Source organism: Clinocottus analis, unplaced genomic scaffold (genome assembly GCF_023055335.1).
Source record: "Clinocottus analis isolate CAN_PGR_092001 unplaced genomic scaffold, fCliAna1.0.p SCAF_27, whole genome shotgun sequence".
In the NCBI taxonomy this organism is placed as follows: Eukaryota; Metazoa; Chordata; class Actinopteri; order Perciformes; family Cottidae; genus Clinocottus; species Clinocottus analis.
The window spans coordinates 3,177,288-3,205,277 of NW_027176009.1; the positions used below are offsets into that span (position 1 = coordinate 3,177,288).

Sequence of the window (27,990 nt, forward strand, 5' to 3'; positions counted from 1 at the left end):
CAAAAATGTTAAGAAATCAATACTTATTATCAAAAGATGTGAGAAAATGAGCCTTATACATTGCCTGGCCCCCCCAAAAAAAGTCGCCACCTGGATTTAACTACTACTGCAAAATGTACAAGCCTGTGGGGGCAGTGCTATGATCTGGGGTTGCTGCAGTTGCTCAGGTCTAGGTTCAGCAACGACCAGGTTCAGCAATAACCAGATTATTCCATCAATGGATTGTTTCTTCCCTGATGGCACGACCATATTCCAAGATGACAATGGCAGGATTCATTGGGCTCAAATTGTGAAAGAGTGGGGTGTGCTGGAGAAGGCTTTGCGCAGCGGTCAGACTCTACCATCATTAATACAAGATCTTGGGGAGAAATTAATGCAAAACTGGATGGAAATAAATCTTGTGACATTGCAGAAGCTTATTGAAACAATGCCACAGCGAATGTGTGCCGTAGTCAAAGCAAAAGGCGGTCCAACCAAATATTAGTGTGTGTGTGTGACCTTTTTTTTGGTGGCGACTTTTTTTTTGGCCAGGCAGTGTATTTTCGCAATGGCAGGTCAAGAATACAAGGACTGAAGTCAAAGTTAGTCCTTGTTTTATTATTTTTTTATTTGTCAATTCTTCCATTTGTGCAAACATACAGAAGATTTGAAACTGTGTTTCTCTTCTGTCTGACATAAAGTGAATGTAATAAAAAAGTAGAACAACATTTGAACAACATGAATTAGGAAACTATAAATCTATAATAGACTAAGTCTGTGTAGTACAGAAGTATAGTTTTGTATTATTGGTCAAGGTCAAATGCTAGTAAAAGGTCACAAAAACAAAAACACAATTCCCAAATAATGGGGGAAAAAAAACATGTCGATCTAAAATCTGAGCCACAGCGTTAAAGCAATCCAACTTTTGATTATCAAAACCCTTCAAGGCTGAGGAAATCCTTCACAGACAGGAAGGTTTCCCTTTTGTGTAATAAAATATTGTGCCAAAAACAATCTGGAATGTGGTAAACAATATTCAGGAACAAACTGCCTGCATGGAAGGTGTGTGATACCAGGATCCAGCATGGCTGGACAATTGATCATTGCAGTCTTGTAAACCCCAGGGAGTAATAGCCTTAGTTAAGCACTAGGGAGTGATACAAACATGATGGTATCCAGGTTGCACTGTGATAAATCCCTCTTTGTGAAAACACAAGCAGTCAGGCATACGTAAGAGTACACATCACTTCTAAAAACAACGCATGTGCCTTCCTATATATTGTTAATGACAAATGAGTCAGAGAAAAGCAGCCAAAATCTTCATAAACACAGGAAATTGTATTGAATATAAAAGCAGAATCACTCCAGCAGGGATGCAGTCGAGGTCAATGCAATATTGTTGATCACAGGAAGCTCGTCTCGGTTATTAACAATGACAAAAACAAACAGAGGTGGGTCTGTAGTTGGATGTTTTGGAGCAGGACAGCAACAAGTAAGTGGGGTTTTCCTTCTGTGGAGCAGGGCTCTCCAGGGTCCTTCAGGACATGAAAGAAGCCTTCTGGGCTGCCAGAATCCCTTTCAATGCACGGAGGTTTTGTTGAAGAAAAATCTCCAATCCAGGACCTTTGTTCTTTTGTTCATGTTCTCAAGTAATCTTTTGGGAGCCCATAGGTGGACTGAGGGTGTTTTTAATGTAGGGTGTGACAGCAAACACGCAACAACATCCAATTCAACCCATATCTGTTGGACATTCAGTAGTAGATGTCTCGATTAAAAGAACACAGTCATGCAAACAGCCAAAAATCCACCATTCAGAATATGACATGTAAAGTGTAAACCACACTGTTCCTTTGCATTTTATGTGTTGCATGTTTATGTTTTTGCATCCATGCCATCATGCAGAAGAGGGACGGAAAAACTAAGAATGCAGCGTTATCATTTAAAGTAGAGGAGAAATAGAGCAGGCAGTGGCTGGATAGTAGTCACTAGTAAATTTAATAAAATGAGCCAAAAGGCCACTGCTGCCTCTACATTGCTGACCTGGTTCTCTGACACTCTACTCAGCTGCTAAACACAATTTAATGAGCATAGAGTGCTGCAGGAATGACCCGGAAATTAGTTGGGTGTTTTCCCCACCGTGTTTATAAATTGTTTTTTGGTGAAGATACCTGGAAAAAATATGTGGTTAACACAAACCAAAAATATTTTAAGATCTTGTTCTTCGATATATTAAATACCTCTCTAAATTTAGACTCTTTTACGTGTCTTTTTTTACGTGTGTTTTACGTGAGACTACAGAAGTTTTGTTTATACTCAACGTTAGCTTCTTCAATGCTTCAACATGCACAAACGTGGTGTTTATTTGTGAAGATGGTCTTACCGAACAACATGTGTTAAGTATCATATATTATATATTTGTGCGTGCTGCATAGCTTTTCTGCACTAATCCAAACTCCAATTAAATATTCCCATTGGCTCTGTGTTGAGGGAACCAGAGCGATGCTAACTTCTGGAGTTGGCCTGCAACAATACATCATCCCTGCAGCTCGTTTTTATACATTTTTTAGGTACATTATATGGAGTCTAGTGACCCCTGGCGTTCTAAACTACAAAATACAGGGAAGCAAGTGGTGGGGAAATAAAGCTAAATGCAAACCATTAAATAGAGGAACCCCTCAAACTATATATATATATATATATATATATATATATATATATATATATATATATATATATATATATATATATATATATATATAAATATATATATATATAAATATATATTAGAATGTTGGATTGCTGTTTTTTGCCAGCATACCATCTGATGTTATTACAAATGTAGCATAAAGCTTGAAACTGCAAGGGAGCATGATAAAAGATACAAGTGGAATCACTTCATGCAAGTTTTTGATTTTCTTTTCTGTAAAAAGAAAGTTATCAATCTATATCACCTGCATTAGTCCACATTTAAAAAGGTGCAACGTAAGATAATCCAATAAAATCAAAAATACATTTAAACTGCTTCTGTATAAACTCTGCATATTGTATGAAGCCACAACACACTTTTCACACACATGTACTGTGAGTCACATACAGTACAATCCTGTTTAATTGTCTGTTTTCTACCAATATTTCAATGACATTTGGTGGAAAGTCAGGCCGTGAATAAGGGCACAAGAAATGTTTGATGGGATAGCACCACCATGCGGACATTTATATGACACATATTTTGGGTTTATAACTCCTGAAACATGAGGTCAAAAATCAAAGGGTTTTTTTTGGGTACCACTCTGTCTGTCTGTCTGTCTGTCTGTCTGTCTGTCTGTCTGTCTGTCTGTGTGTGTGTGTGTGTGTGTGTGTGTGTGTAATTTTATAAAAAATTCTGAATTAGAATATTATATACTGTATAATATAATTTTGTGTATGACATGACAAATAATGTATAGAAGTATAGATACATCATTTTAAATCTTCTGTGATGGTATTACTAAATACCCCATTCTACATGTAGAGTAGATCAGTCACTGTTCATGGTGTTTTTAAATAGTTGGGTTTTTTTTGTGTTTCTGTATCATTGTTTAAAGATGCAACACAAATAGATCTGTTTGTAAAACATTAGGACAAGCACATTTTTACCAAGACTTTGTTTTTATTAAATGTATTTCTCCTTCGCACATTAAAACCCTGATTACAGACCAAAGTACTCATACGATATTACTGCCAACACTGGTCAAAAATCAAATATTTCCAACAACAAGCTTCATTAAATAATTAATTACTCATTAGAACATATTTCAGTCAAAGTTCATACCAGGCAGGGACAGTCTCCGACTGTACACTTTTATTTTTCACTGAGAACAGATCCTTCTCATGATTACAAGTCATACTATATTTTGTACATAATAAGGATAATTCGTTTTGGACTATTACCTTCCCAATCTGTACAATTTGAACAAATTATCATTTTAAAGTTCCAAACACCTTCTCAAAAGCCTGCTGGTCCACCACACGTCCAAAATGAGTGGAGAAATACAGCGTCTGTGGACTGCTGTATCTCTTAAGTTTCATTATTGTCTCTTTCACGGAGTCGCCTGTATCCCCGATGGTCATAACATCTGACACAGGCAGGTAGATATCACAGCGCCGGCCCCAGAAGTTGAGGTGGGACACTTTGAGGGTGTTCTGGGACGGGTCCAGGTACATAAACCCCACAACCTTCCTGAAGAAGTGACTGGCAGTGTACATCATGACACCAGCAAACAGCGCAATACCCGTTGTGTAGCTGACGAGAGAGAAGGGGACGACTCCCTGGAAGTAGAAGATGCACACTAGGGGCCAGATGACCACAGTGATTGCAGTTTGGAGCAGTTTCATCCTGGACACAGCTCTGAGGAGCTTAATGTGCGGCATAGTGTAAATCATAGTGTACTTATGTGTGGAAAAGTCAGAGTACCTGCCCACGGCTGTAATTTTAAATGTAAGGGGTCCCAGGGAGTTCTGCTGGATGGGTGCGTGACCTGGGGCACGAGGCTGCACACCGCAAGTTATCCGACCTGGAAGGAGACATGATCCTCTGGGACAGGACAGGACGTTAGACGTAAACCTGCGCAGCAGCACGGAACTGATCTGTAGAAACATACAGTGGCATTAGACGCCAAATCAATTAGCACATTAATTGATTAGAGAAAGTATCTGCAAACATTTTGATAAATTGATTAATTTAATTTTGCTAAATGCAATAAATCACTGGTTTCAGCCTGACAAATATGAACATTTTATGTTCTACTGAATGACCTATGACAGTAAACTGAACACCTTTGTTGATCGAATAAAACAGCAGGAAAATATTCAGTGAAAATAAGAGTTAGTTACACGCTCTTCACTTAGTTATACTATAATAATAATAATAAAATACACGGACACACACAAATAACTCATTAACTCAAAGTGGAGCTGTCACAACACAATGTAAACATTAGTAACAGGGCTATTTGATTGCATTACATTACACAGGTGTTTCGTTACTTAATTAGCATAATGACGTTGCTGCGTCACGGTGGTTCACTTCCGGGTTCAGTCCTCAAGGAGAAACGCAGTAAGTTGAATGAAAGTATGAACAAACACGCGCATTAACTGACCGTGTTGTTCTAATTAGCTTCATGACTAGAAGTGAGGTAGACGAAACTAAATAAACAGTGAACAGATACAATCTCCTGACTGAGCTGTCATACATTAACTAAAGCACTGGTTAGCTCATGCGGCTAATAATTCAACTTTCATATTAGTTTCCTGATCTCTTGCGAAACAGTGAAAGCAATATTGGACTCTGAGAGAAAGGGGCTCACCATGACCGACGAGATGCTTAATGCAAGAAGGTAATCGTAGAAACGCGATTCTTCTTTTTAGAAATTAGAGACAAACCAAACGGAAAGTGTTGGTTATCATGACGGGAACCCTGTGACCCGGATGTACTCGACAGACGCCTTTGTGTCTCGGTTGCCCCCTCATGGATAAGTCGTAAATTTAAGTTATATGCATTTCATTCACAAACCTGTGAATGTCGCTTTAAAGGGAATTCAGCTTGCGGAAGATACGCGTAACTTGGGCTGTCATATCCGCCGTCACGTGAAAACTGTTCCTGTTTCTGGCGCGTCGTTACCGATGGACCCGCTGCAGGTTTTGTCCCGGTTCTAACGTCACTTTCTGTCCTCTGACACGCTTCAAGTCTGAAATACACAACGAGAGGACACAGCGATGCTGCAGCTCGGAGATGAGGTCGCCCTGTACTCGGTCGTCTTCGTGCTCGTCCTGCTGGGGACCCGAAGCCCGGTGTGGACCACCGTCCTCACCGCCTCGCTCTACCTCTTCCTGGCCATGTTCCGGTTCCCTCAGGTACCAGGCAGCCGGGCCCGGCAGGTGCTGCACCCGGCCAAGGGCGTGGTGGGCTCCGGCAATGTGTCGGTGGTCGCGCACCGGTGCGGTGGGCACGACGCACCGGAGAACACAATTGTTGCCATCCGGGAGGTAAGAGGAGGTTTGGGGGCTTTTTCCCCCGTGTGTGTGTGTGTGTGTGTGTGTGTGTGTGTGTGTGTGTGTGTGTGTGTGTGTGTGTGTGTGTGTGTGTGTGTGTGTGTGCGCGCGTTGTGCGTGTGTGCGCGCGTTGTGCAAGACAAGCTACCATCAGCGGTCAGAGCTGGTTGCTCTCCAACAGACAGGTTCTCATAGACAAAGAGTTAAAAATGATGTGTGGTGTGTGTGTGTCTCTGTCTAGTTTGAGACAATAGCTCCATAGATGAACAAATGGCAGGGAGTAACAGTGTAAAAATATCAGTAGGCTATCAGGGATTTGTCTTTCCATCAGGATATCATGTCCCTTCTAATCACTGGTAACCAACATTGTTAACATTATTTTTGTAACATTTAGCACTACAACGGCAAGAATGACCCACACTGACATCATTTGTATGCCATTAGTGTGAAGTATGCGACTGTGACAGATGTATATACTGTACCTGCAATACTTGGCTTACATCCCTTTTTGTATTCCTCTGTTCTTCTCTAGTCCAGTAAGAATGGGGCCACAGGCGTGGAGTTGGACCTGGAGTTCTCAGCAGACAGTGTCCCAATACTGATGCATGACGAGACTGTGGACCGGACCACCAACGGGTCAGGATCACTCAGCCAGATGAGGCTGTCCGAGTTGGGTAAACTGGACGCAGCTGCTAAACATCGACTCCGGTAAGACAGACAGAAAAAATATAGCTTAGAATTCACACAACACACATGCAGACAGATGGGCAGAAATTGAACCTTTTTATTTCATTTTTTGCAGCTAATGCTTTAGATTTAAAATCTTAACATGACTGTTTTTTGTAGGCGGCAGGTGTTGTTTGTATTAATAGATTGTATGCAATCTATTAATTCTTGTGTATACAGCCTGTGGTGGTGTGAGAAATGCAAGCTAGGTTGTACAATATGTTGGGGGATATAAGAGATCAAATGAAGGCACAATATGTATTATTGTGCATCTTTTCGCGTCTAGCTGGAGGTTTGGTGTTAAATACTGTGGGCGTCATTATATTTTAGTGCTTTGTTAATGTTTGTTTGCAACCTCCTGATGTAACCTTCAGCAGCATGTCAGAGTATTATTCACTGATTCGCTTGTTTGACATGTTCTTTCTGCAGAAGAATAGACTGGAACCGAATATATTGTTGATGTACAGCTGCCGGGGATGTTAAATTGATCATTTTACAGTCAAAACGGTGTGAATGGTTACTGGATTGCTCCAAGACAGTTTAACAATTTAACAACCATCTATTGTCATTACAGAAACAAGAAAGGCAAGTTGCTATTAATACAGTGGCACGCTGTCAGTGATACATGTGAGACAAATGCCTGCAGGCTTCTAAAAACACATAATTTATAATCTCAAAATAAGCTTCATGAATGTTGGCAGTCGGCTGCTGTACTGTAGACAACTTACCTAATGCTGCTAAGTTACATAAATACAATTTATTTGACTTGATTCCTTTGTGTCTTCACAATGTTGAGGTGTGTCACTACATGATAGATATGACAGCAAATAAGTAATTCATTAACTTCAGACATGTGAGAACAAGAGGGAGGCTTCTTTTCTTTCAGAATATGACACTGTATAACCCCAGGATATAATTTACACAAGACAAATACTATATTATTTTTACAGTTATCATTCAATGAGCATGAAGCATTAAGTCAATACATTTTTTTTGATTTGGTCTGATTCTTATTGCAATCACATAGGAGCCCTTGTAGTTGTTACATTATCTACGAACTGTTTATAAAGATGGACGACATCTGCATTCAGGACATCAGCCAAAGTAACAGAAACACATTTTCCCAGAGACGGTTTCTGTCGTTTTTAGGTCATTATTATCACGCTGATGTAAGTTCAAGCATTCATCTTTCGAATAAGTTTGGTTTTAATTACTTATTTAATGCTATACAAAGGGTTGAGATGTTATGATGTCCAACTGTTCCAACCTCAGCTGCTCTGAGGGAAGTAGCATTATGTCAGCAGGCCCAGGAATTAAATGAAAGAGAAAACTTAAACTTTCCATAACCTTCACAAGTCTGTGTAATAGACGATCTAAATTTGATCATGAATGTAGTTATAAAGATATTATGGGTAGTTGGTTCTTTCTGGGCAAATAGCTACGGTGGTGCTAAGCAGCTGGCTCACGCTTACAAGCTGTATCCATGCTCAGCTTGTGATTGGCACGCGCATGCGTGTGGGCGGGACCTCAAGACCACAGCTCCGGCCCCCGCCCCGCCAGAGGCTCATTAACAGATGCATTTTATCATAAGCAAGGTCCATGCAAGTTAAATGTATCTCTGATAAAAGTTAAGTGTAATGCTTCCTATATAAACAATACATTTGTTTAAAAAGCCCTGACACATTTGTGTCCTTGGTCACTAGGGAAAAGTTTGCTGGAGAGAAGATCCCAACTCTGGAGGAGGCGGTGGAGGAATGCATCAAACTGCAGCTCACCATCTACTTTGATGTCAAAGGTCATCCAGATGAGGTGCAGCCAACAAAACAAACAAACAAGAGTTCATTGTGTGCTCTCTGACTTACTCTGTGATTTAATTGATATTTACCTAGTCAGCATTTTATAGTGAAAAGAACCTAATGTTCTAAAGCTAGTCGTTATTCTGCTCTAGTACACAATGTTCTTAACAAACTGATCTCAAGTGAATATTGAATCAATGTGCTTCCATTACGCGGCACGATTTAGATCATGAAGGAATGCAGAGCTGCCTTTGTTGTTGTTTCAGGCAGTGAAGTACTTGATTTGAGGTCGACACTCATCGACACACACAGCTTTACACACACACACACACACACACACACACACACACACACACACACACACACACACAATGATCTGAAGGCTAAACAGTTCACTGTCCTACAATAACCGGGTGCTTCTCTTCCCCTCCCAGGCAGCTGCAGCCCTTAAAGAATTGTATAAAAAGCATCCAGTCCTCTACAACACCAGCATGGTCTGCTCCTTTGAGCCAAAAGTCATCTACAGGGTAAGAGGGGTCTTTAAACATTTTCAGTAAAATACTGAACCTGAAATGAACAACGTCATATTTGTAGTGTTTGACTGTCAAACAGTTGTGGAACAAAAAGAGGACGGTTAATAAATTAGACCGTAAACATTTTGATAACATTGGGTAAGCAGCCTGCACACATTGCTGCAAACATCACCAAATAAAATGGTTTGTTCTAATTACATCTCTCCCATGTTGCTTACATGAAGACTATTTTATATATATATTATTATATTATATTATATTATAGCAAGGCTCAAGCACTTTGACCATCATCTAAATGCCCAGATTGAGTATGAAGCCGACCAATGTGGAAAAAATCTACTTGCACCTCAGGTGCAGGTACAGTTGTTTGCCATATTTCCAAAGATATAACTGACTGAACAATATAGAAATATTTTGTCAATGGAAAATAGAAGCTGGGATTACCCGACCCACAGAAATATAACTGACATCAAATGGCAAGCGTGCTAAATGAATGTGACAATACTAATGTATTTTCTGCTAATTGAAAAACAGAGTAAAAAGCAGAATAGGCTGGCTTTTTTAAGATACTGGTACTGATTCAATAAACTAAACTATTTGCATATTCCTGTCATTAGTTGCATTGCTGTTATATTTATCTCTTTGCTAGCGTTCACCGTTACCTCATCCCTCTTGCTCTCTTCCACTCCGACCCAGATGAGGCAGAGCGACCCAGAAGTGATCACAGCACTGACCCACCGGCCGTGGAGCCTGAGTCGGTTTGGAGATGGTGCCCCGCGGTTCTCATCGCTATGGAAACACCATTGGATGACGCTAATGGACATCGTGTTGGACTGGGCGCACCATCACGTGCTGTGGAAGCTCTGTGGCGTCTCAGCCTTCCTGATGCAGAAAAACTTTGTCTCCCCGTAAGTTTCCCCAGCTGAGGCCAATCCTCTCATAGTCGAGAAGACTGACACTGAACTAGTACGTGATGTATACATACATCTATAATGCGTGTCTGTGATCTCTCTGCAGGGACTATATTCAGTACTGGGCCCAGAGGGGGGTGGAAGTGGTGGCCTGGACAGTCAACACACAAGTGGAGAAGGATTACTACCAGGAGGTTCTGCAAGTCAGCTACATCACAGACAGCCTTGTGGAAGACTGTGAACCCCATTATTGAAAAGAAACATGAACCCAGAGCATGATGTGACAACAACGTAATAATTGAAAATAGATCAAGTACATATGAAAGGACATTTCACGGTGGACTTGTCAACCATAATGTGGCATCAGGTGAGAGAACATATGCCACGCTCGTTCCCATCATGCAGGCTGTCTTTATTGTGAGTGTGTGTTTGTCTGACCAGACTGAGGGCCGTACTCTCAAGAGACATGACGTACATTTATAGACCTCTTGGCAATAAGTATCGATAACGAACCTTAATCGAACTTTCTTTCTTCACCAACTCAGGACTTTGCATTCCTGTCTGTCTTTCAAGACCTGAAGTATAGCGTCATACACCGTCTGTGCTTTTTACTCTATAACGGACATTAATCTGGTGGAAACTACCTAGAAATGATTTTATCACTTATAAAACAAACACATAAATCAGATAAAAAATAATAATGTAATATCTTTGACAGATATGCATGAAATGCAGAATATAACTGGATTGGCATAAGAATTAGCTTCTTTTTTTAAAAATGTTTAATCTAATTTGTTCTTCTTCTTTGGGTTTTAAAAAAAAGTTTCTAGTTTTTCTTTTCAGTAGACACACAAAGTACAGTCCACAGCAGGTTTTTATTGTACATTCATCATACAATACAGGGTATTGTTATACATTTGATGGTGATGACGATGTGACCTTTGTCAGAGATGCATGATTTGGTTTCATGGTAGCTGACCCAGACTTCTGGACTCTTCTGTATCTGTTGACAGTGAATCAAGGACCGTTTTCTTCTGTCAAATCCATCTCATCTTTACACAAGCTTATATTCTCCTGTTTAGCTTCGTAATGAGGTGGTAGAATTGTTCTCAAGTACTATTTAGTAACAGTGATGTGTGTAGAAATACAGTAGGACAGTGCAGAGGAACAGTAAGGGCTGAGCGGTGAAATGAGAAGATTTTACTCTCAGGCGACAGCTGGCGGTGAATATAACAAACTGAGCTTTAATGTATAAAGCAGCAGCAGCCCACATACAATGCAAAGGTGTCGTACACAAATCATGACAGATTGTCAGTACATTGTATGGAACAGGAAATATGCCTTTTTTTTCAACATACGTGTTACTGCAGGAGAAGCACAGATGTAACTAACACGGTCAATGTCTAGGTGTGTAAGTCAGGGCCTGAAGGGAATGCAGTCATTATTAATGTTAACCACAACGGTGTTTGACAAGGTAGATTTGCCATTTGAAGTGCTCTGAAATAAATGGATCAAAAAAGATAGACTACTTTAGTATTTGACCCAGCTATTAACATTATCTGCATTTCCACTTTGATATATTCTTAATTTATTCTAAACAAAATATTCATCATATGATTGAATATGTTTCTGTGGCGAAGTAGAAGCTGAAGTAGAGTGAAAAAATGTTTAACATGCTGAGGACACCAAATGGCTCTCTAGAAATCAGTTGTTTCAGCCATGAATGCTTTAAAATCTTTCTAAAAGCTCTAGAAAAGAGCAGCAGGAGTGTAACCGCTGCTGCATGTCAGCTAGATAAGAAGTGACCGTAGTTTGGCCTCTGCTGTTGGTGCTAAGCCTGTGTAGTGTGGACTGTTGATGATTAGCCTCTTCGTCTGGAGTCTCCGGTGATTGACCCAGATAGTAGAGATGAATGAGTGGGAGATGGAGTGTTGAATATCAACCTGGATAATCCTGTCTGAGCCGCTTTTTATCTCGGCTGATCGTCGGTGACAAAAGGCAGACAGTGGCCTCAGTGTGGAGTCGCTCAGACGATCTCTCCACCTGAACGACGGAGGTTACCTGTGATGACTATTAGGTCTTATGATGAATGATGACTATATAAGATCTACAGCAAAGCTGCAAGGTAATGCAGCAATAATGCATATGCATGCATATATATATATATATATATATATATATATATATATATATATATATATATATATATATATATATATATATATATATATATATATATATATATATATATATATATATATATATATATATATATATATATATATATGCGCTGCATATAAGTGCTACAGCGGATGTCCTAAAACTGGAGTTTGTTACACCAAGCATATCAGTCCTTAGAAATTAGTTAAATATTACAATTTTGTCAGGCTCTCTTTGTTATTAATACATAACTTAAATCTGCAAACTGCAGCAAAGGGACATCTTTACTACAGTTAATCTATCATGTCTATAGGTGAAAGGTAATCCTCCGTCTCGAGGGGCGTGCAGTGACGTCACTGAGGGGGGTTGCCCCACTCCGGAGCAGTCCGATCCAAAACAGACTAAACAGAAACAACGAGCGCGGAAATGAAGAGAGTCTAACTTCAAAGTAAAACACACAAATTAGGAACTTGTTATCCACTATAACGTCCAAGTGAACTATTGTTTTACATGGCTAAATAATAACTCCAGCTTTTTATAAATTGGTACTTTTGATGCAATTTTACTGTAGACAATAGTCACACTGCACATTTACCCAAAACACAAACACAATATAAAAAATACTATACTTGTTAGTTGTATCTAACCAAACAGATGGCATTAGTTTTATTTGTCTAGGTTTTGTAACACACTGTAATATTGTGAAGATAAATGGAATTGTGTACTGATGCTAAAATTAATGGAATTTGTAAAAAATAAAAATAAACTTCACAAACCATGTCCGTTCACTCAGGGTAACCTCATATTTTTTCAACTACTATCTATACAAATAAAACATACATTTTATAGTGAACAGTAAGCAATAACATGTATCACTGAAAGCCTCTCCCTGTCTTACTCCCTGTCCATGTGAAAGACAACCCCATCTTCCCCAGTTAATGTGCACTGATGCGTTTACAGGATGTCAAATAGCACATTAGTTAATCCCATGTTGTTGTTGCGTTGTATCACAACCTTTGTGAGTATTTGTAGCACGTCTATCAATACTCAATATTAAAAGTCCTCTAAAGACTGTACAAATTTAATGAACTATTCATGTTTTAAGTGGTGCGTGATCTGATGCAGCGTTTGTTGTCAAACGCACCCTTTCATCAAACTGAACCGCGATTGGGATTTTATTTTGAAAAACCCAGCCCGGAAGTCACGTTTTTTATTCTGGCCGGCTTGACGCCGGCGGAGTATTTGAGCTTTTCGTCCTCATGAAAATATCCAAAGTGTGCGTTGTCCTTGTGTTCCGTCGGAGAGCCGAGGTGTCGCCGTCAGTCCCGAGCAGAGGGCCCCGCGTGCAGAGTCCCGGTCCTCGCGCGTCAGGAGCCACAAGGTCCCGCCTCTGACGGACTGATCCCCGGCGCGTGGAGCCGCGTTCTCCTTGGATGACCTCCACGCAACCTCTCGTCGGAGCTGCGGACGTGAATCAATTACAACTCAACACCTGCTGGTTCGCAGGTGCAACGCTATCGATACACAACAGCGGGCAACACGTCAAAGCGGGTCTCTTGCCGGCTTCAGGCCGACCGTGGAGCAGCTGACCCGGGGCCGGGGGGGGGGGAGGGGGTCACCTTTGGAGCTGGGTGTGGATCAATGCACCTACCTGATAATTCACAAGTGAGACCGGTCTTTAAACCCTACAGAATATCTTGGCGTTCACATGATGTACACAATCACCAGAGGCCCCAGCAAACTTGTTACACAACGGAGGACAGGTTAGTGAATAAATCTGATGCAATGTCTCATCATCGCTTCTTTTCTCTCTTTTTCTTACTTATTAAAAGGGACGATTTGAGGCAATTGCAATGGTGTTTTCATGCAGTGTATTTAAATGTAAACTGTGCATGAGGGGGGAAAATCAATAAACTCTGGATTTCCTCTTAGGTCCCACTCAACAAATCGAGAGCAAATTCAGCGACTTGAAGCTCCAGCCGACGTCTTGGCTCTTATCCAAGTAAGTATTGGTTGCTACTTCTGTCCTGGAACAGTGGGTTTTAAAACACGTTGTTGTCGCGAGTTCATTTATGCCGGCTGTCTGAGCCACTCGGGGCGCAAAATACGCAACACGTGCTCCGTCGGTGCGATTATGTAACACATCGGCGACTCTGCAGCAGTGACCGGGACGCACACGGTCTGTGCCTTGGACCCCCCCCCCCCCCAGCTGCCCTCCTGTTGCTTTTACGCAAGGCTCTGGTCTTGCGCTTCCTTCAGGTGCTGCTCGGTCATGCCAGCATCACTCGAAGGCACGCTCACTTGCTATAACCAGTGCAACCTTACGCTACAAATGGGGAGGACACAAACACACATGTAACGCAACTCAAACTGCATCCTCGAGTTGAATCAGTGTCTCTTCGTAAAAGTGCGTCGTTAAGAACATTATGCCTTTCATGAATGTGGGCTGTTTTGCAGCGCGGTATTAGAATGCCTCTAGTTTTTCTGAGGTGTACCTAATAAACTGGTAGCTGAGTGTTTCAGCACTTCAGGTGAATTTGACAGCAGTAAAAGTGTCAACAGCGTTTTTTAATACTTCCAAGTACGACACTTTAGGTTGTGGAATCATTACGAGTAAGAGCTTGTTTTAATTCTTCATCTGTATTAATATTTAATATGTAGCTTAACAGGGGAAAACTATTCTGGAAGAAGCAAAAGCAACTAGTATTTTTGTTTTAGCAGCTAAACTCAATCTACCAGAATGCATTGCAACTCTAAGCTGTTGCATGTTGGAGTATAGATAAAGAAAGATTTGATCATTTTAACGTATATGAAACATCTTGTATGACTCGTAATGTCTGCAAATCAATTTCTCTGAACTCTTTCCTACTGAAGACTCAGCATCATCTTTGTTCCCCCATCACTGTGAGATGGGCCTCTTGTGTTTTGTTTTGGTGCATGCTGATCCGATCCCCGAGCGTTCTTTGATGATCTCCGTCCGATCTCCGCAGTTCTCCGCCCCCAAAGATCGTGTTCAATCGTCTGAACGGGAAGCGCTACCACGGTGCAGCCACACAGAAGACCGCGAGCCCAGCCGAGGGAGCCACTCCTGCACATGAAGAGAACGTCAGATTTGTGTATGAAGGTGAGATTGTGTCTGGAGGTCGACTGTTGTGAGGGCAGAAAGTGGGACACTGGGGTTGGCAGATAAACTGTTACTCCTTAACCTCAACTTCCTGACTGAGCGGTGTAAATGACTGACTTGTAGAGCTGAATCTGCATGAACCAGTTATCTGTGTTACACTTGGAGCGCAGCCACTGGCCTGCTCTGTGGGGACTTCACCTCGAGGAAAAACCTCCTGCAGATAGAGAACGTTATGGGTCTCACTTTAATTACTATAGAACCAGCATATTGTGAGAAGTGCCGGTGCACAAGATAAAGTCACATTAAGCCAAAAATGTATAAGTTGATGTCTATCAGTTAGCACCGACCCAATTCAAGTGCTGCATCTATACTTTTGGGCTGCACGTAAGAATATATTGCGTTACTGAAAGCTTGTGCAAGGTGAGCTGAAGAGCCAAGATCAATTAAACAAAACCAAAACCTTGAGGCTTATCAGGTGGAATGCCAGAAAGCCTTCACCTTTTAGCAAAAAAAACATGGACCAGTTCAGTCTTTTTTACAACTATTGATGTGGACAGAGCTCTGCAGATGTTTAGTCTCAAAGTCAATCAACCGCTGCTTTGACGCAGCGGCTGCTTTACTAATTTTTTTTGCGCTTCAGGGCCGGGTTGAGAAATGTAGACGGAAAAGAGAGAAATGTTAAAGTTGACCTGAACATCAATGTCTGAGCACGAGACCACTCACTGCACCAAAAAAACTAAATTGAAAGCCTTCAAGCAGCGTCGACAAACACAACAGTGGCATGGACAAAAAGCTCAATGCCACATTTCATTTGACAAGCATTCATTGAAGTTAATTTAGCGTATGTGTGTTTGCTTGCAGCATGGCAGGAGGTGGAGCAGAAGCTGGAGGAAGGAGAGTCAGCTGACAGCCAGGGGCCCGTTCAGTACTCTGAGAAGACCCCCAGTGCTGCGATGAAGAGTAAGCACCTGCATCTCCTCCACCCTGGTTAGCGCACTATTCCCACATGCTAAGTCTTCAAAGAACATGAATCTGATCTCTCTACCAAGATTTATGGCGTCAACAGAACTTTGAACCAATAATCCTGCCATGTTTTTATTGTTTGCATTGTTTTTAGAAAACAGAGGAATGCGTTTTGGCTGTTATCCTTCGTCAGAGGTTATCTATTTCAAGTCTGCTTCAAATTTGAACTCTTTGTCTATGAGAACCTGTCTGTTCCACATCAACCACCTCTGACTTGACACACACACACTCGCCTATATTAATTATTTTCTGACATTACCGAGAGGATTCATTAGTTAGGAATTTGAATCTGCTTTTTCAACGCATGTTTTAATGACTAGCATTCGTAACTTTGGGGTTAGCGCGAACACTCGGTGTAAATCTTGAGATGAGTTTCTGCATTACCTTCTCACTTCTCTACAAAACCCTGAACAAGGTGGCAGCCGGCTGGAGGGAGGTTGCCTGAAAGTTCCTTACTTAACTTTTGGCTAAATTGTTAGTCATTTCCAGTTAAAAATTACACTCTAAAACGTGTGTTTCCAGTTTAAAAAGGTACAAACGTAAGAAGCCAGCTAGCGCTGCTCGGGCACGTTTGTTTACATGATGTAATGGGACAGCTGCCAGCTGGACACGTTGTCTCGCTCATCATTATAGTTATGGCACACAATACTATGCTAGATAATTATTCTTCAAACAGACCAGGTGTATACATAAACATACAATCTTTTTGGACAAGATGAGATACAGTTGTAATAAGTTACTCAATAACTAAATACAGTATTGGTCGCACAGATCATTTCTTGTTTATTTCCCCTCTACGTTGGTGTTCATGTGACACAATCAATCATAAACTATGAATTATGCTTTAAATCGTTGTCCTTTCTGTTGTCTTTGTTTCTTTGTAGACTTTGTGCCCATAGACCTGGAAGAGTGGTGGGCTCAGCGCTTCCTTGCCAACATTGCCAACCTGTCCTGACTGCGGCGGGACGCATCACGTTGATGCTCCATTGCGAGGGCGAAGAGGAGGCGATTAAGTCTCTCCAGGAGCTGTGGTGCAAAGGGGGGCCTCCATAATTTAAAATCCGATGTGTTGCCCTTCGCTTCACGCTGCTGTAGAGAAAACTGAGTGCACAACAAAAAACCAACCGCAGCGACCCGACTGAACTCTGACGGCCCCGACTTGAAGTTGAGCTGCTGTGAAGTCGTCTCTCCACATGCAGGACGTATCAGATAGAAGTCGAGAAGCCTCAAGTGTGCTCCGCTGTTTTTTGGATATAAATAAATCTATTAGAGATCAAAAGAAGTCAAATGTTTTTCAAAGATCTCTTGTGATGCAATTTGTAATTAATTAAGCCATATTTTCCTGAGCTTTTCCTTGAAACCTAACTTGATAGAAACATTTAATATTGTGATGGTATCTAGCCGGATTTTTTTTTTTTTTTTGTACCATCACATACATAAGAGGATGCTTAAAATCCATTTCATACAAATGCAAGTGACTATTCTTCTTACAAGTTTGAAATTTCCAGAGTGGGTCCATCGTTCAAAACTCCATCCTTAAATTGCATAACCTGTCCTGAAGAAACATATTTTAAGTTTTAAACATAGTAAAACCTGACGTGAACTCTTAAGGAATCAGCCTCGTGTCATCTGTCTCGGAACAACTACTTCCTGCCTCAAGTTATTTTCAGAGAACTCCTCAAACCTGCCACCTCTCACGGTTTCTACTTAAATGCTTCTTGCCGTTCTAAACATTTAAATCAGGGTCTTTTCCTGCCCGCTGCCTTCGCCCCCCTGCCCGTCCTCTTGACCCGCCGGCGGATGGGCGCGGAGCCCGGCTTGGCCGTGGTGAAGGTGATGCACTGGGAGTCCAGGTAGTCCACCAGCTTGGCAGCACCCAGGCGGATCCCGGCCGCTTTCAGTCGCTCCTGCAGCTGGGACAACACGAGAGGCTGGTACTGGAGGATCTGGCTGTACAGTTTGGAGTCGGACAGGATGAAGGAGCGCACCGCCCGGAGGAGATCCTGGAGGCGGTTTGCTGTCTGGGAAGCAGAGATGCCGCCATCGCTGTCAGAGTCGGTGGAGAGGCACAGCTCTGGGTTGGACCTGCTGAGAGAGAAACAATAGAATACATACCCATACTGTAGTTATGGAAGTTTTTTATTTACCATATTTATGTGACAATACACCGTCATATTAACCTAACAAAAAAATATGAGAGAACCCTTGTCTTTTCCAGTTAATCTTATAAATGTACGCTCCAAAAAAAAAGATTGGAAAGATGAGAAACCTTTACCTCCTCACAAGAGGAGAACAGTTTTAACTTTATTCGAAATACAACAGAGGCTGCAAACTAAAATGTGTCCAAAATAAAGATTAAGCCCCCAAAAAAATCTGTAAAGCAACAAAACGCCTAAAGTGTGCCGTCGCTTAACACCCGAGATGATGCGAACAATTGAATCGACATCAGACCTTTCAGATTCTTCACTGGCAGCAGTTGAAGAGGTGTTGGAGCCCTGCGAGGCCGACAGCGGCTCCTCCTCCTCCTCTCTGTCGGGCTTGAGAGGGGAGATGTCAGCGGGCGTTCTGGGCTCTTTAAACTTCACTCTCTGAGTGCAAGAGACCGGTCTGTTGCCAGGAACGTCTGAACCGGCGGTCGGGCGCTTCGTCTGAACTGCGCTGCTCGCCGAGGGGGCCGCTTCCTCCTCCTCCTCCTCGGAGCTGACCAGCTGGTGGGTGTACTGGTGAATCTCCTTCAATTTGAGGATCATCTGGCGCTTCGGTAAAGGCCGAACACCAAACCTGCGCGGCAGAAAGTAAGAAAGAACAGGCAGATGGACAGGGGAGAGCAGAGTCAGGCTGAGTGGACGGGGACACTGTGGGAGGTAATCGGATCGGCGTGGAGCCTTTGTTGACCCGTTCTTCATCGTCAGCGTTGGGCTGAGAGTAGACCTGACCTGTTGAGCTTGTTCTTGAGCTCCGGTGTGTCCATGTCGGAGTAGTGGGGCAGGGGGGTGATGGGCACCAAGGTGCGACGCCGTGCACTATGGGATGATGCTGAGGAGACAGACAGGAAGAGCTTGGTGAAGAGTCTGGTTTCTGCACCAGAACATAACATAAGTTAACTGAACACGTCAAATATAAATGTTATTGAGGTAAATACTGACCACATAACATTCTTGTAAAAAAAACAAACTAAAATGAACTACCCTGCCTCATCTTTTATGTGGTGTGTACACACTCCCCCTCAGCCAGCCCTCCATACTCTAGTTAGGAAATATTTACAGAAGCTGAGTAAGCAAAGGATAAACATACAGGAATTATTCCATTGTGTGTCAACAAAATGGAGCAGCGTGGCATACTCATAACACCAGTTCCTGGGTCTGCAATATATTCTGGGGCTGACACCAAAACCAAAAATCTGCTAATGTAATGATGTTGGACAGCTAAAAAGATTTGTTATCCAACGCTGTCATGATGCCAAATACATAATGAGATGTACCACCATGTTTCTATTTGTTTTGCCAAAAACACTCCACAAAGAATGTTAGCTCCTAAAGCTGAATTAAATACACTTGGTGCTTTGTTTAAGGCAGTTTGTTTCTACATCTTGAGAACACAATAACAACACCACGAGTTGCTCTGGAGAGCGGACAATCCGATTGCTTTTAAACTTTCAGCATAAATGTGCATATAAATAGAGGACATGTGACTCCATTTCAACAGCCACGGTTTTAAAGCTTTATATGGAAGGCAGGTCAACATTAATATGTCTGCATGAATTGGGCTAAAAATAAATAAATAAAATACAACTCTTGTGAAGGTGGAGGTTTCATAAAACTTCAGACGTGCATTCAAGTGGATTACAGAAATGAAAAGTGTTGCAGTGAGAGTGAGACGACTTACCTGGCGTTTTGAGCTGAGCGGAAGGGTTCACCCTGTGAGAGAGAGGAGGAGGCTCCTCATCCTCTTCCTCCCAGCTGTCCCATATTTTGGAGTCCAGGAGGCTGTTGATCTCTGGAGTCGTCTGGTTGGTGGGGTCAGGTGGTGAAGGGGTAAAGGCGAGGCCCATATGAGCTGCTACACTGGTGGATGGTGGTGAGCTGTGGGCTTTGGCTGGAGGGGAGGCAGTCACACGGCTGTTCAGTAAATGGACACTGTGACTGCCTGGGGAAGACCGGTGGTCGGTAGAGGACGACGACCTGGCTGCAGCTCGTCGTCCCGGGCCCCGCTCGCCTTGCTGGCTGGATGCTCCGCTGTCCTCCAGCCTCAGACTGAAGCAGCCCGGGTCCGCCTCTAAATCTACTGCGTCGAAACCCCACGAGTCGCTGAAAGCCATCGGGGGCTCGTCCATGGCCGCGAAGCTCTGTTGGAAACTGGATTCAGCAACATCTGCCTCCCCATTTCCTGCTTCCTCCTGCTCTTCTTCCTCACCCGTGTCTTTATTTCCACCCACCCTCTCTCCTTCCCCTTTGTCATGTCTTAATCCTCTCCCCTTGAGCTCGGACTCGGTGTTGTCGTGACTGCTGGACTCAACAGAGCGACGACTTTGACGAGAGGACTCACCTTGAAGACCTCTGTCGGAGGAAGATGAGGGATGTGAGGGGCCAGACAGGGGAGAAAGATGGAAGCCACCCAACTCTGTCTTTTCCGGGCTTTCAGACGGCGCCCTATCCTTTCCTAGACTTGTCCAACTTCTATCAAAGTCGCTGTGGAATGGGGAGGTGGCCAGAAGGACGGGGGCCTTGTGCTCAGTGTGCAGAGGAGTGCTGCTGTACGGTTGGGGCTGGACGTGGAGGGGTGTATCCTGCTTAGAGGACGCCGAGCTTGAGAGCTTAGGTCGGCACGGGGGAAGTCCACACGCGCCTCGATCTTCACTCACACTACGACTACCGGGTCTTTGACAACTAAAGTTGGAGTTTAGACTGGAGCTACACGTCTCATCCAGCTCTAACTTGGGAACACTGCCCTCTGTTGGGCCAACGTGGGCAGAGACTCTGACTGGACTGTTGGAGGTTCGCACTCTGTTGGCAAAAGGTAAAGCAGGGGAAGAGAAAACAGAGTGTGAGGAAGTGTCGCCTTTAGGGAACAGCTGCGTCCTGTACATGCTGCTTTTAGTCTGAGTGGAGCTGGTCGTGAGGCTTCTAACGGGCTGAACCGGTGTGGACGGGATCAGCCAGGACACTTCTGGAGAACAGTCTGCTGGATCCTGCTCACACCAGGCACCTGGATGACTTTGAACCGGCGCCGCAGATGGATCATCAGGACTAAAATCTAAACTCTTGGATGGTTTCAACAGCAGGGCGGGTTCATTCGGCTTCGGGTCTGGCTGTGGTTTTAACTGAGTGTAGCTCTGCAGTTTCTGGACAGTGCAAGTGGGATGTGGCGAAGGACTGCGGGAACTAAGAACTACCTCCATCTCCTCGCTGGAGTCAGACAAAACGATGAGCTCGCAAACACTCCGAGGACTGGGACTTTCTCGCTTCAAAGCTTGATCCTCCGTTCCCTCGTCCCCACCGCCACCCCAGTCGCCCACCTGACCGGGAGACTGACCCGGGATAGGCAGGTTGGACGCATTTGGTGGAGAGCAGAGGGAAAGGTCGTCAACCGGGCTCGCTGAGGACCGGAGCAAAGCGGGTTCAGACGAGCGTTTCTGAGGGGATTGGTGTTGAGGGGTGTGCGTCGCAGCGGTGGCAGAAGTGGACGGTAAGGAGGAAGGGCCTGCTTCCTCGTAGACCCCCCAGGAGTCAGAGAAGAGGCGGCTGTAGCTGCGATGCAGCCCGGGGTCCGGCTCAACGTCAGAGTTTGGCTGCAGTTGTTTTACGCCGAGGCCTGATGGACTTCTTTTGTGTTCCGCCGGTTTGGTTAACACTTCATCTCCGTCTTCTTCCTCGTCCACCTTCTCCTCCTCCGTGCTGTCTTTCTCCTCCTCCCTCTTTCTCTGCGTGGCGGCAAACTCGTAGATCTCCTCGAGCTCTTCCTCGTTCACGTTCTCCTCACGGATCTCTCGGTCCCCTGACGCAAGGTCATCTGCTTGATGATCTTCCAATTCTCTCCCTTCGTCCCGTCCTCCAGCTGCATCTGGGCCCTCGTCGTCCTCATCCTCTCCGTCCCACATGGAGCGGAGCAGCTCCGCGAAGGCCTCGTTTGTTTGGTCGCTGACGTTCTCCTCCTGGTTCACGTGGTATTCCTGATCTCCCAGAGTCGCCGGGTCCTGTTGATGACGTGCGCAAAGCGATTGTAGCTCCTGCAAGTCAAACCTTACACAAAAAAAGAAAGGAGCCGTTACTTAGTAGTTTAAAAGATGTTTATGAACATTGCTAAAACATTCCTAAGTAACAATTGAGCATATCTGGTTTCTTTACAGTTATCAATACATCTTGCAACTCAACATGCACTACTACAAATCAGAAAAATGTCTTAATTGGAAGAGAAAGGTGTGTATGAAGGTCCTGGCTCGCATCCTGCCCACTAACCGAGATGCCAGCTCCAGTACATGAGCCTGTAGCGATGCTGGGATGGAGCAGCGGGCCGTGTAGAGATACTGCAGCAAGGCCAACACAGCCTGTCCCGGGACGTCATTCACCAACACTCTTTGGACTGCAGGCCCGCCCTCTTCCTGCACCCCGAAACCACTTTCATGTACCTATGAGAGGAGAAAAGATCATTATTTTGTATTCTTTTGATTTTACATGTTTGTAATACACAACCAAACAATACCACCACTAGCTGTAAATAATGGGTTCTTACTTATGGGAAAAAAAGGGCATGGATAAACCCCTGATTTTAAGATATTTATGTAATGCTTTCATCACTTTGCACCAAAACTGAATTAAAGGGCTTTTGATGCTCTTCTCATATTTTAGGGTGAGAAAAGATGGAAGCTTGTCAAAGGAGCAAAGTTATTTAAATGTAGAACTATTATTTAAAAGTCAATGATGAAAACAGACTTCTACAGAATGATGCAGTCCAGGCTATGTTGTTTGAAGGGTGTGTTTGGCAGCGCACACAGTGATAAAGTTTACCATTTCCGCCAGCAGGGGGCATCGAGCATACAGCATGAAGGAATGAGCGAAGTAGACCTCCCCACTGTCCACCTGGAGCTGCAGGTCACTGAGCTGAGGGTTGTTCACCAAGTTGCTCAGGTCTGATGCCAGTCTGGATAGCGCCACCTAGAGAGGAAACACCAGCGGGAAACACTGGGGTCAGGGCACTGCAGACTTATTAGGTAAAAAGGCACACGGGACAAGACATATACTAGACCGCATGCAACATCTCAGTGTGGAAAATCTCCTCGTCACACAAAACACATTACAAAAGGATTGAAATGAAGGTAGATAGTTGACAGAAATACAACTGATGAGATTAGAAATCAGGGTCCAGGCTGCAACTGTCAGAATGAGTGATTGTGGATGGTCTCACCGATTGGTGGCTGCCTCGTTCATTCGCCCCCGGCTGCGCAATCGTCCGCCTTGCTCGGCGGCGAGCGTCCTCTGAATGCGTGTGCGTTGGTTCTGGTAGGAAGCCGCTCACACAGAGGTCAGGCTGCTCCTCGGACTCCTCCAGGACGAAGCCGCTCAGGCGAATGTTTCTGATCTGACTGACACTCTTGTCTGTGGGAACAAAGTCAATCAGGACCCAAAATAGGTCACTCCTTAACAATATGAGCTAGCAAGTTGCTCCCGTGGGTTGCAACAGTGTGGCAGTACACTAGAATCCAAAAGTAGAAATGTAACAAATACAGGAATGTTTTATCAAAGTTTGTTGTTTTCAGTTTTGACTCCTTTTCGTAAAAAAAAAAACTACACAGAATAATCAGACCCGAAAGATTTAAAGTAATTTATGTCCAATCTTACATCCCACATAGGCAAGTAATCCTCTTTTGACAAGTGTACCTCAGAAATGCTTCAGCTCGCAGAAAGAAAGAAAAACATTCACCCCTTTTTAAATGGAACCCTGATAAATTCACTATTTTGCGAGTGTGTTACCTTTGTCAGGGCCTGAAGCAGAGCGACCACTCTGGGTGAGGGTCACGCCGTCTTCAGCCAGCTCCATCAGGTCCATGAGGAGTGCCCGGCTGGAGGAAGACATCTGGGAGGAGGGTGGCAGCATGGAGGCCCTGGTGTCTGGGCCAGGAGTGCCTTCACTCACCGGTTGGACAGAAGACTGAGGCTTGTTGGTGGTACTGGAGGAGGCAGCATCAGTCTAGAAGAGGAGGAGAGTCATATAATGAAAAAAAAAAAACACACGGTCAACATTCAGTCTGATTGAAATTCCCCATTTAGTTCAAAGAAAGTACGCAAACATACCGTTGCTGATTCCCACGGCGTGATGAACTCCCTAAGCTCGGGCGTGTAGAAATCAGACCGACCGGCGGAGGCTTCGTCCAGCAGTGCGCTCTTCTGCCAGAGGACGGCAGCACCGCTCCAGCCGGGCAGACAGCTGGGGCGGCGGGTCGGGGTGGGGGGGGACGGGGCCCGACTGCGCAGGAGGAGAGCAGAGACACGCTCCTGCAGCCTCGTCAGAGCCGCCTCGGCGTCCTGAACGAGCAGGAGCGGAGGAGGGTGAGGGACGGCGCCCTTTTTCCTCTTCCTGCGCCGCTGACCTGCACCAGGAACCGCAGAGGAGAGAGAGCAATGACGAGGCAGGCCACTGCATCTCAAAGACTGCAAAAACCCTGCGGCCAATCAAAATCAGCATAATTCTGCTTTGTGTATATTGAATACACCAAATTGTAGCGTTTTGAGTCATTTGATCATGAACAAATACGTGACGTATACAGAAACGATTTTGCTGATGAGACAGTTTGTCCAGACTCGTCATCGTCCTTCACCAATATTTGGACGTAAAAAACAAAAAGTTATTTACTCAATTAATAAAATTGTAGCATAAAAGCAGCTGCATACCTAAGTTTGTGCTACACTGTGAGCTCTAACCTTCTCTGCATATATTGGTGCTGCGATCACTGTACCTGGGTCTGGCCTCGACTTCAATACCGAAGTCATGGCGATGTGCGAGGCAGCAACGTTTGTTTGGGGTTGCGTCTCTGACTCCCTCTTCCCCCGCTGCTCCTGTTCCAGCAGCGAGGACGACAAAGCCAGCGCCACCATGGTCTCTTCGTCCAGGGGCGCGGTCTTCTTTCTGGGCTTTTTCCTCACCGGCAGGCCGGGCTTGAACGACCCTTTTCTTTTAGTGCCACCAGCCTGTGTGCTGAAGAGAAGAAAACAATTTAAAAAAAAAAGATGTATCAAACTACTTTCTAGCCTTATGTCTAAGTCCTCATATTCCGAGGTTAGGTGATTGGCAAGCAGTGAAACATGATGAGGTCCAGTCAAGTTCTCTCTCTTTCTCTCTCTCTCTGTTAATCAGTCTCACTGAAACCATGCAAGTCCAAAAACTGGACCATGTGTGGATCATCGTTAACAGCAACTACTTGAGTATCACTGAAATGCTTGTGGAGTAGGAACTGGCAGTGGGTGTGTTATTGTGGTACTTTGGTGTTGATGTACAGAGGATGACTCACAGCGTGTGAGTGTCAGTGGGGACATCTTGGGTCTCCTCGCTCTGTCTCTGCAGAGCCTGCAGCAGCACAGCCGGCGCGACACCCATGTCTGAGGAGCATCGCTTCAAGTGGGCCGAGCGACTCTTCTGGGACTTGAACTTCTTGCCACAGATGGGACAGTCAAGGACAACGGGAGGCGGAGGCGGAGCTGGAGCGCTGCCCTCACTCTCATCCAAACACCTGTAAAGAGGGATCACTCTCACGTTGTGTGTCCGCTTTGCTCGTCTAGTGTCAGTTCATTTCACTGTTGAATATCACTCCGGATAAAAGCATCAGTTAAAACGTCGACAATGGAAGCGCCCAAACCTGTTGAGATGCTGCGTTCGTCCCTCGGGTGTAATACGTGACAGATCTCGCTGGCAGATTTGACAGAAGAAGAGGCCTCTGTCCTGCAGGTCCACCGTCTGGGCCTCCGCTGCTTCCCGGTCCAGCTCCTGCTGCAGCCGCTGGGCCAGAGCCTCGTCGCTGTCCGGCTGTAGGCCTGAACCGAAAGAGTTAGGAGTATCTGGCACAGCGGGACGGCGGCACACATAGATACAGGTTACATTGTACTGAATATTAGAACATAATGATGTAGTTATACTACATTTTGACTTTAATGGTTTTGTATAATGATAAAGATCCAGTTGTGCATTATCCAGTTGTGTATTTTCTCGGCCATAAGAGCTACAATAATCTGAAATGATTACACGTTTGTATTTGAATGTTTTATCTGCTTGGTACATCCAAATACATTCTAATGCATACAAGAAGCACTGATTGGCATCATCAAAGCACTTCTAGATGAGCACCTTGGGGTTGAATGGGTGAGATTCAGCGAGCTCTACTTTTTGACACATTAACTCCCAGAAACTTGTCAGGTCAACTTCAAGTGCAGATTCATGTCCCACATCTGGAATCAAGGTGCATTGAAGGCAGACAAATATAATACAAACGGGAACAAATTAACTCTCTCCTCTCAAATCAGGGATGATGATGATGATGACGTTCGCAACAATGGTGCGTACTAACGATCTGTGCCGAAAATAGCATTGTGTGTTCTGACCTCGTCTTTGTGTCAAAGGAAGAAGAAGAGGAGGAGGAGGAGGATGGCCGTCGTCCTCGTAGTTTGCAGGCGGACCCTCGTCTCTGTGCAGCATCCTCTGCGGCCCGGCTCTCTTGAACTGCTGCATTCTTTGGAGAACTTGGTCTCTCGCCTTTGAGCCTCTCTGTGCTGCTGCTGCTGCTGCTGCTGCTGCTGCTGCTGCTGAGGACATAGCGGACGCCTCAGCAGCTGCTGTTGCTGCTGCTGAGGACACAGGGGACGCCTCAGCAGCTGCTGTTGCTGCTGCTGAGGACACAGGGGACGCCTCAGCATCTCCTGCATCGTGTTCAGACCCTCCAGAGACCAGAGGCTTGTCTAAACCAGTACGGGCAGACCCGGGGTCCCCGTGTCCCCCTCTTCTGTGGTTTCTCCTCCTTTTGTCTCCATCGCTCGGCGGTCTGGACTCATCCGGTTTCTTGCGGACTCGTTTCAGCAGCTTCGAGCAGAGATCCACAAAGTCCTGGTCCGAGTCATCCATGATGGCGCACGTAGTTTCACATCAGAAGGCCACGCCAGCACGCCACCATCTGTACCGATACAGAGATGCAAAGGAAACCGGGTTAAGTGGGAGACATTGGTGGACAAAGTGAGTCCCTTTTGACACAGTAGCGTCTTAATATGCTAATGTCAGCAACATTACGTAATCATGGCTGCTCGTTTATTGCACAAGGAACCCGCGGGAACCTGCGGTGGACTAATTCAAGGCAAGAGCACATCCACAGTTATATTTGGGACAGTTGACAAACAATTAATGTTTGTCAACTGTTAGCTCGCTGCTCGCACGTTTCTCCTCACCCAGTTTTGATGAATCCGCTCCTCGGCTTTAGTTTCCCGGCTCATCGCTGTTCATTAATCGGTCTGCCCCGACGAAGAGCGACATAACTCGCTTTTAACCCCAAGCATGCGTTGTAGACCCGTTATATTGCTGGTAAAACAAGCAAAACATGAACCGGCGGGGTTTGTTTTCATTTTAAAAGCGCTCATACTCAACCGCTTCATGCCGAACTTCCGGTCACGTGACGGTGAACGAACGAACGCGTGCCTTCTACGTCACGCGACTGGAACGCATCGATATGGATCTAC

General features: G+C 44.4%; 4 protein-coding genes across 8 annotated transcripts; 2 read left to right on the plus strand and 2 right to left on the minus strand.

The window, feature by feature from the left end:
- Window positions 1–3,626: 3,626 nt before the first annotated feature.
- tmem186 (transmembrane protein 186) lies at window positions 3,627–5,425 on the minus strand. Its single transcript, XM_068592633.1, has 2 exons — window positions 5,325–5,425; window positions 3,627–4,605 (listed from the first exon to the last, which is right to left on the minus strand). The coding sequence occupies exons 1-2, from the start codon at window positions 5,325–5,327 to the stop codon at window positions 3,940–3,942; spliced, it is 669 nt and encodes a 222-aa protein (XP_068448734.1). The 5' UTR covers window positions 5,328–5,425; the 3' UTR covers window positions 3,627–3,939.
- gde1 (glycerophosphodiester phosphodiesterase 1) lies at window positions 5,039–12,072 on the plus strand. The gene is made up of 7 exons (XM_068592632.1): window positions 5,039–5,074; window positions 5,705–6,003; window positions 6,542–6,717; window positions 8,439–8,544; window positions 8,966–9,058; window positions 9,761–9,972; window positions 10,082–12,072. The coding sequence occupies exons 2-7, from the start codon at window positions 5,734–5,736 to the stop codon at window positions 10,227–10,229; spliced, it is 1,005 nt and encodes a 334-aa protein (XP_068448733.1). The 5' UTR covers window positions 5,039–5,074; window positions 5,705–5,733; the 3' UTR covers window positions 10,230–12,072.
- A 1,297-nt stretch (window positions 12,073–13,369) lies between these two features.
- Window positions 13,370–17,802, plus strand: mcrip2 (MAPK regulated corepressor interacting protein 2). 2 transcript variants are annotated; one of them, XM_068592284.1, is made up of 5 exons: window positions 13,370–13,898; window positions 14,068–14,137; window positions 15,126–15,259; window positions 16,121–16,246; window positions 17,167–17,802. In XM_068592284.1, exons 1-5 carry the CDS (start codon window positions 13,844–13,846, stop codon window positions 17,235–17,237), a joined length of 456 nt encoding a protein of 151 aa, XP_068448385.1. In that variant the 5' UTR covers window positions 13,370–13,843; the 3' UTR covers window positions 17,238–17,802. The 2 variants fall into 2 exon arrangements, with proteins under 2 accessions (XP_068448385.1, XP_068448386.1); XM_068592285.1 differs by having other exon boundaries at window positions 16,121–16,219.
- Window positions 17,111–27,906, minus strand: slx4 (SLX4 structure-specific endonuclease subunit homolog (S. cerevisiae)). 4 transcript variants are annotated; one of them, XM_068592274.1, is made up of 15 exons: window positions 27,703–27,906; window positions 27,131–27,434; window positions 26,869–27,088; window positions 26,130–26,328; window positions 25,785–26,003; window positions 25,233–25,471; window positions 24,571–24,866; window positions 24,250–24,466; window positions 23,684–23,874; window positions 23,287–23,433; window positions 22,738–22,907; window positions 20,168–22,521; window positions 19,219–19,318; window positions 18,734–19,063; window positions 17,111–18,370 (listed from the first exon to the last, which is right to left on the minus strand). In XM_068592274.1, the coding sequence occupies exons 2-15, from the start codon at window positions 27,383–27,385 to the stop codon at window positions 18,022–18,024; spliced, it is 5,286 nt and encodes a 1,761-aa protein (XP_068448375.1). In that variant the 5' UTR covers window positions 27,386–27,434; window positions 27,703–27,906; the 3' UTR covers window positions 17,111–18,021. The 4 variants fall into 4 exon arrangements, with proteins under 4 accessions (XP_068448375.1, XP_068448374.1, XP_068448373.1 ...); XM_068592273.1 differs by having other exon boundaries at window positions 26,130–26,304; window positions 26,869–27,434; XM_068592272.1 differs by having other exon boundaries at window positions 17,111–18,367; window positions 26,869–27,434.
- Between the last annotated feature and the right edge of the window lie 84 nt (window positions 27,907–27,990).

Excerpts from the sequence above, each read along its gene's own strand:
- gde1 (XM_068592632.1), top strand. The coding sequence starts at position 5,734 with ATGCTGCAGCTCGGAGATGAGGTCGCCCTGTACTCGGTCGTCTTCGTG. Across the intron at positions 6,718-8,438 it reads GCTGCTAAACATCGACTCCG|GGAAAAGTTTGCTGGAGAGA; the intron begins GTAAGACAGACA and ends CTTGGTCACTAG. Across the intron at positions 9,059-9,760 it reads AGCCAAAAGTCATCTACAGG|ATGAGGCAGAGCGACCCAGA; the intron begins GTAAGAGGGGTC and ends ACTCCGACCCAG.
- mcrip2 (XM_068592284.1), top strand. The coding sequence starts at position 13,844 with ATGATGTACACAATCACCAGAGGCCCCAGCAAACTTGTTACACAACGG. Across the intron at positions 13,899-14,067 it reads TGTTACACAACGGAGGACAG|GTCCCACTCAACAAATCGAG; the intron begins GTTAGTGAATAA and ends ATTTCCTCTTAG. Across the intron at positions 16,247-17,166 it reads CCTGCATCTCCTCCACCCTG|ACTTTGTGCCCATAGACCTG; the intron begins GTTAGCGCACTA and ends GTTTCTTTGTAG.
- slx4 (XM_068592271.1), bottom strand. The coding sequence starts at position 27,385 with ATGGATGACTCGGACCAGGACTTTGTGGATCTCTGCTCGAAGCTGCTG. Across the intron at positions 25,472-25,784 it reads CCCACTGACACTCACACGCT|CACACAGGCTGGTGGCACTA; the intron begins GTGAGTCATCCT and ends TCTTCTCTTCAG. Across the intron at positions 24,867-25,232 it reads GAAGTCGAGGCCAGACCCAG|GTCAGCGGCGCAGGAAGAGG; the intron begins GTACAGTGATCG and ends TTCCTGGTGCAG.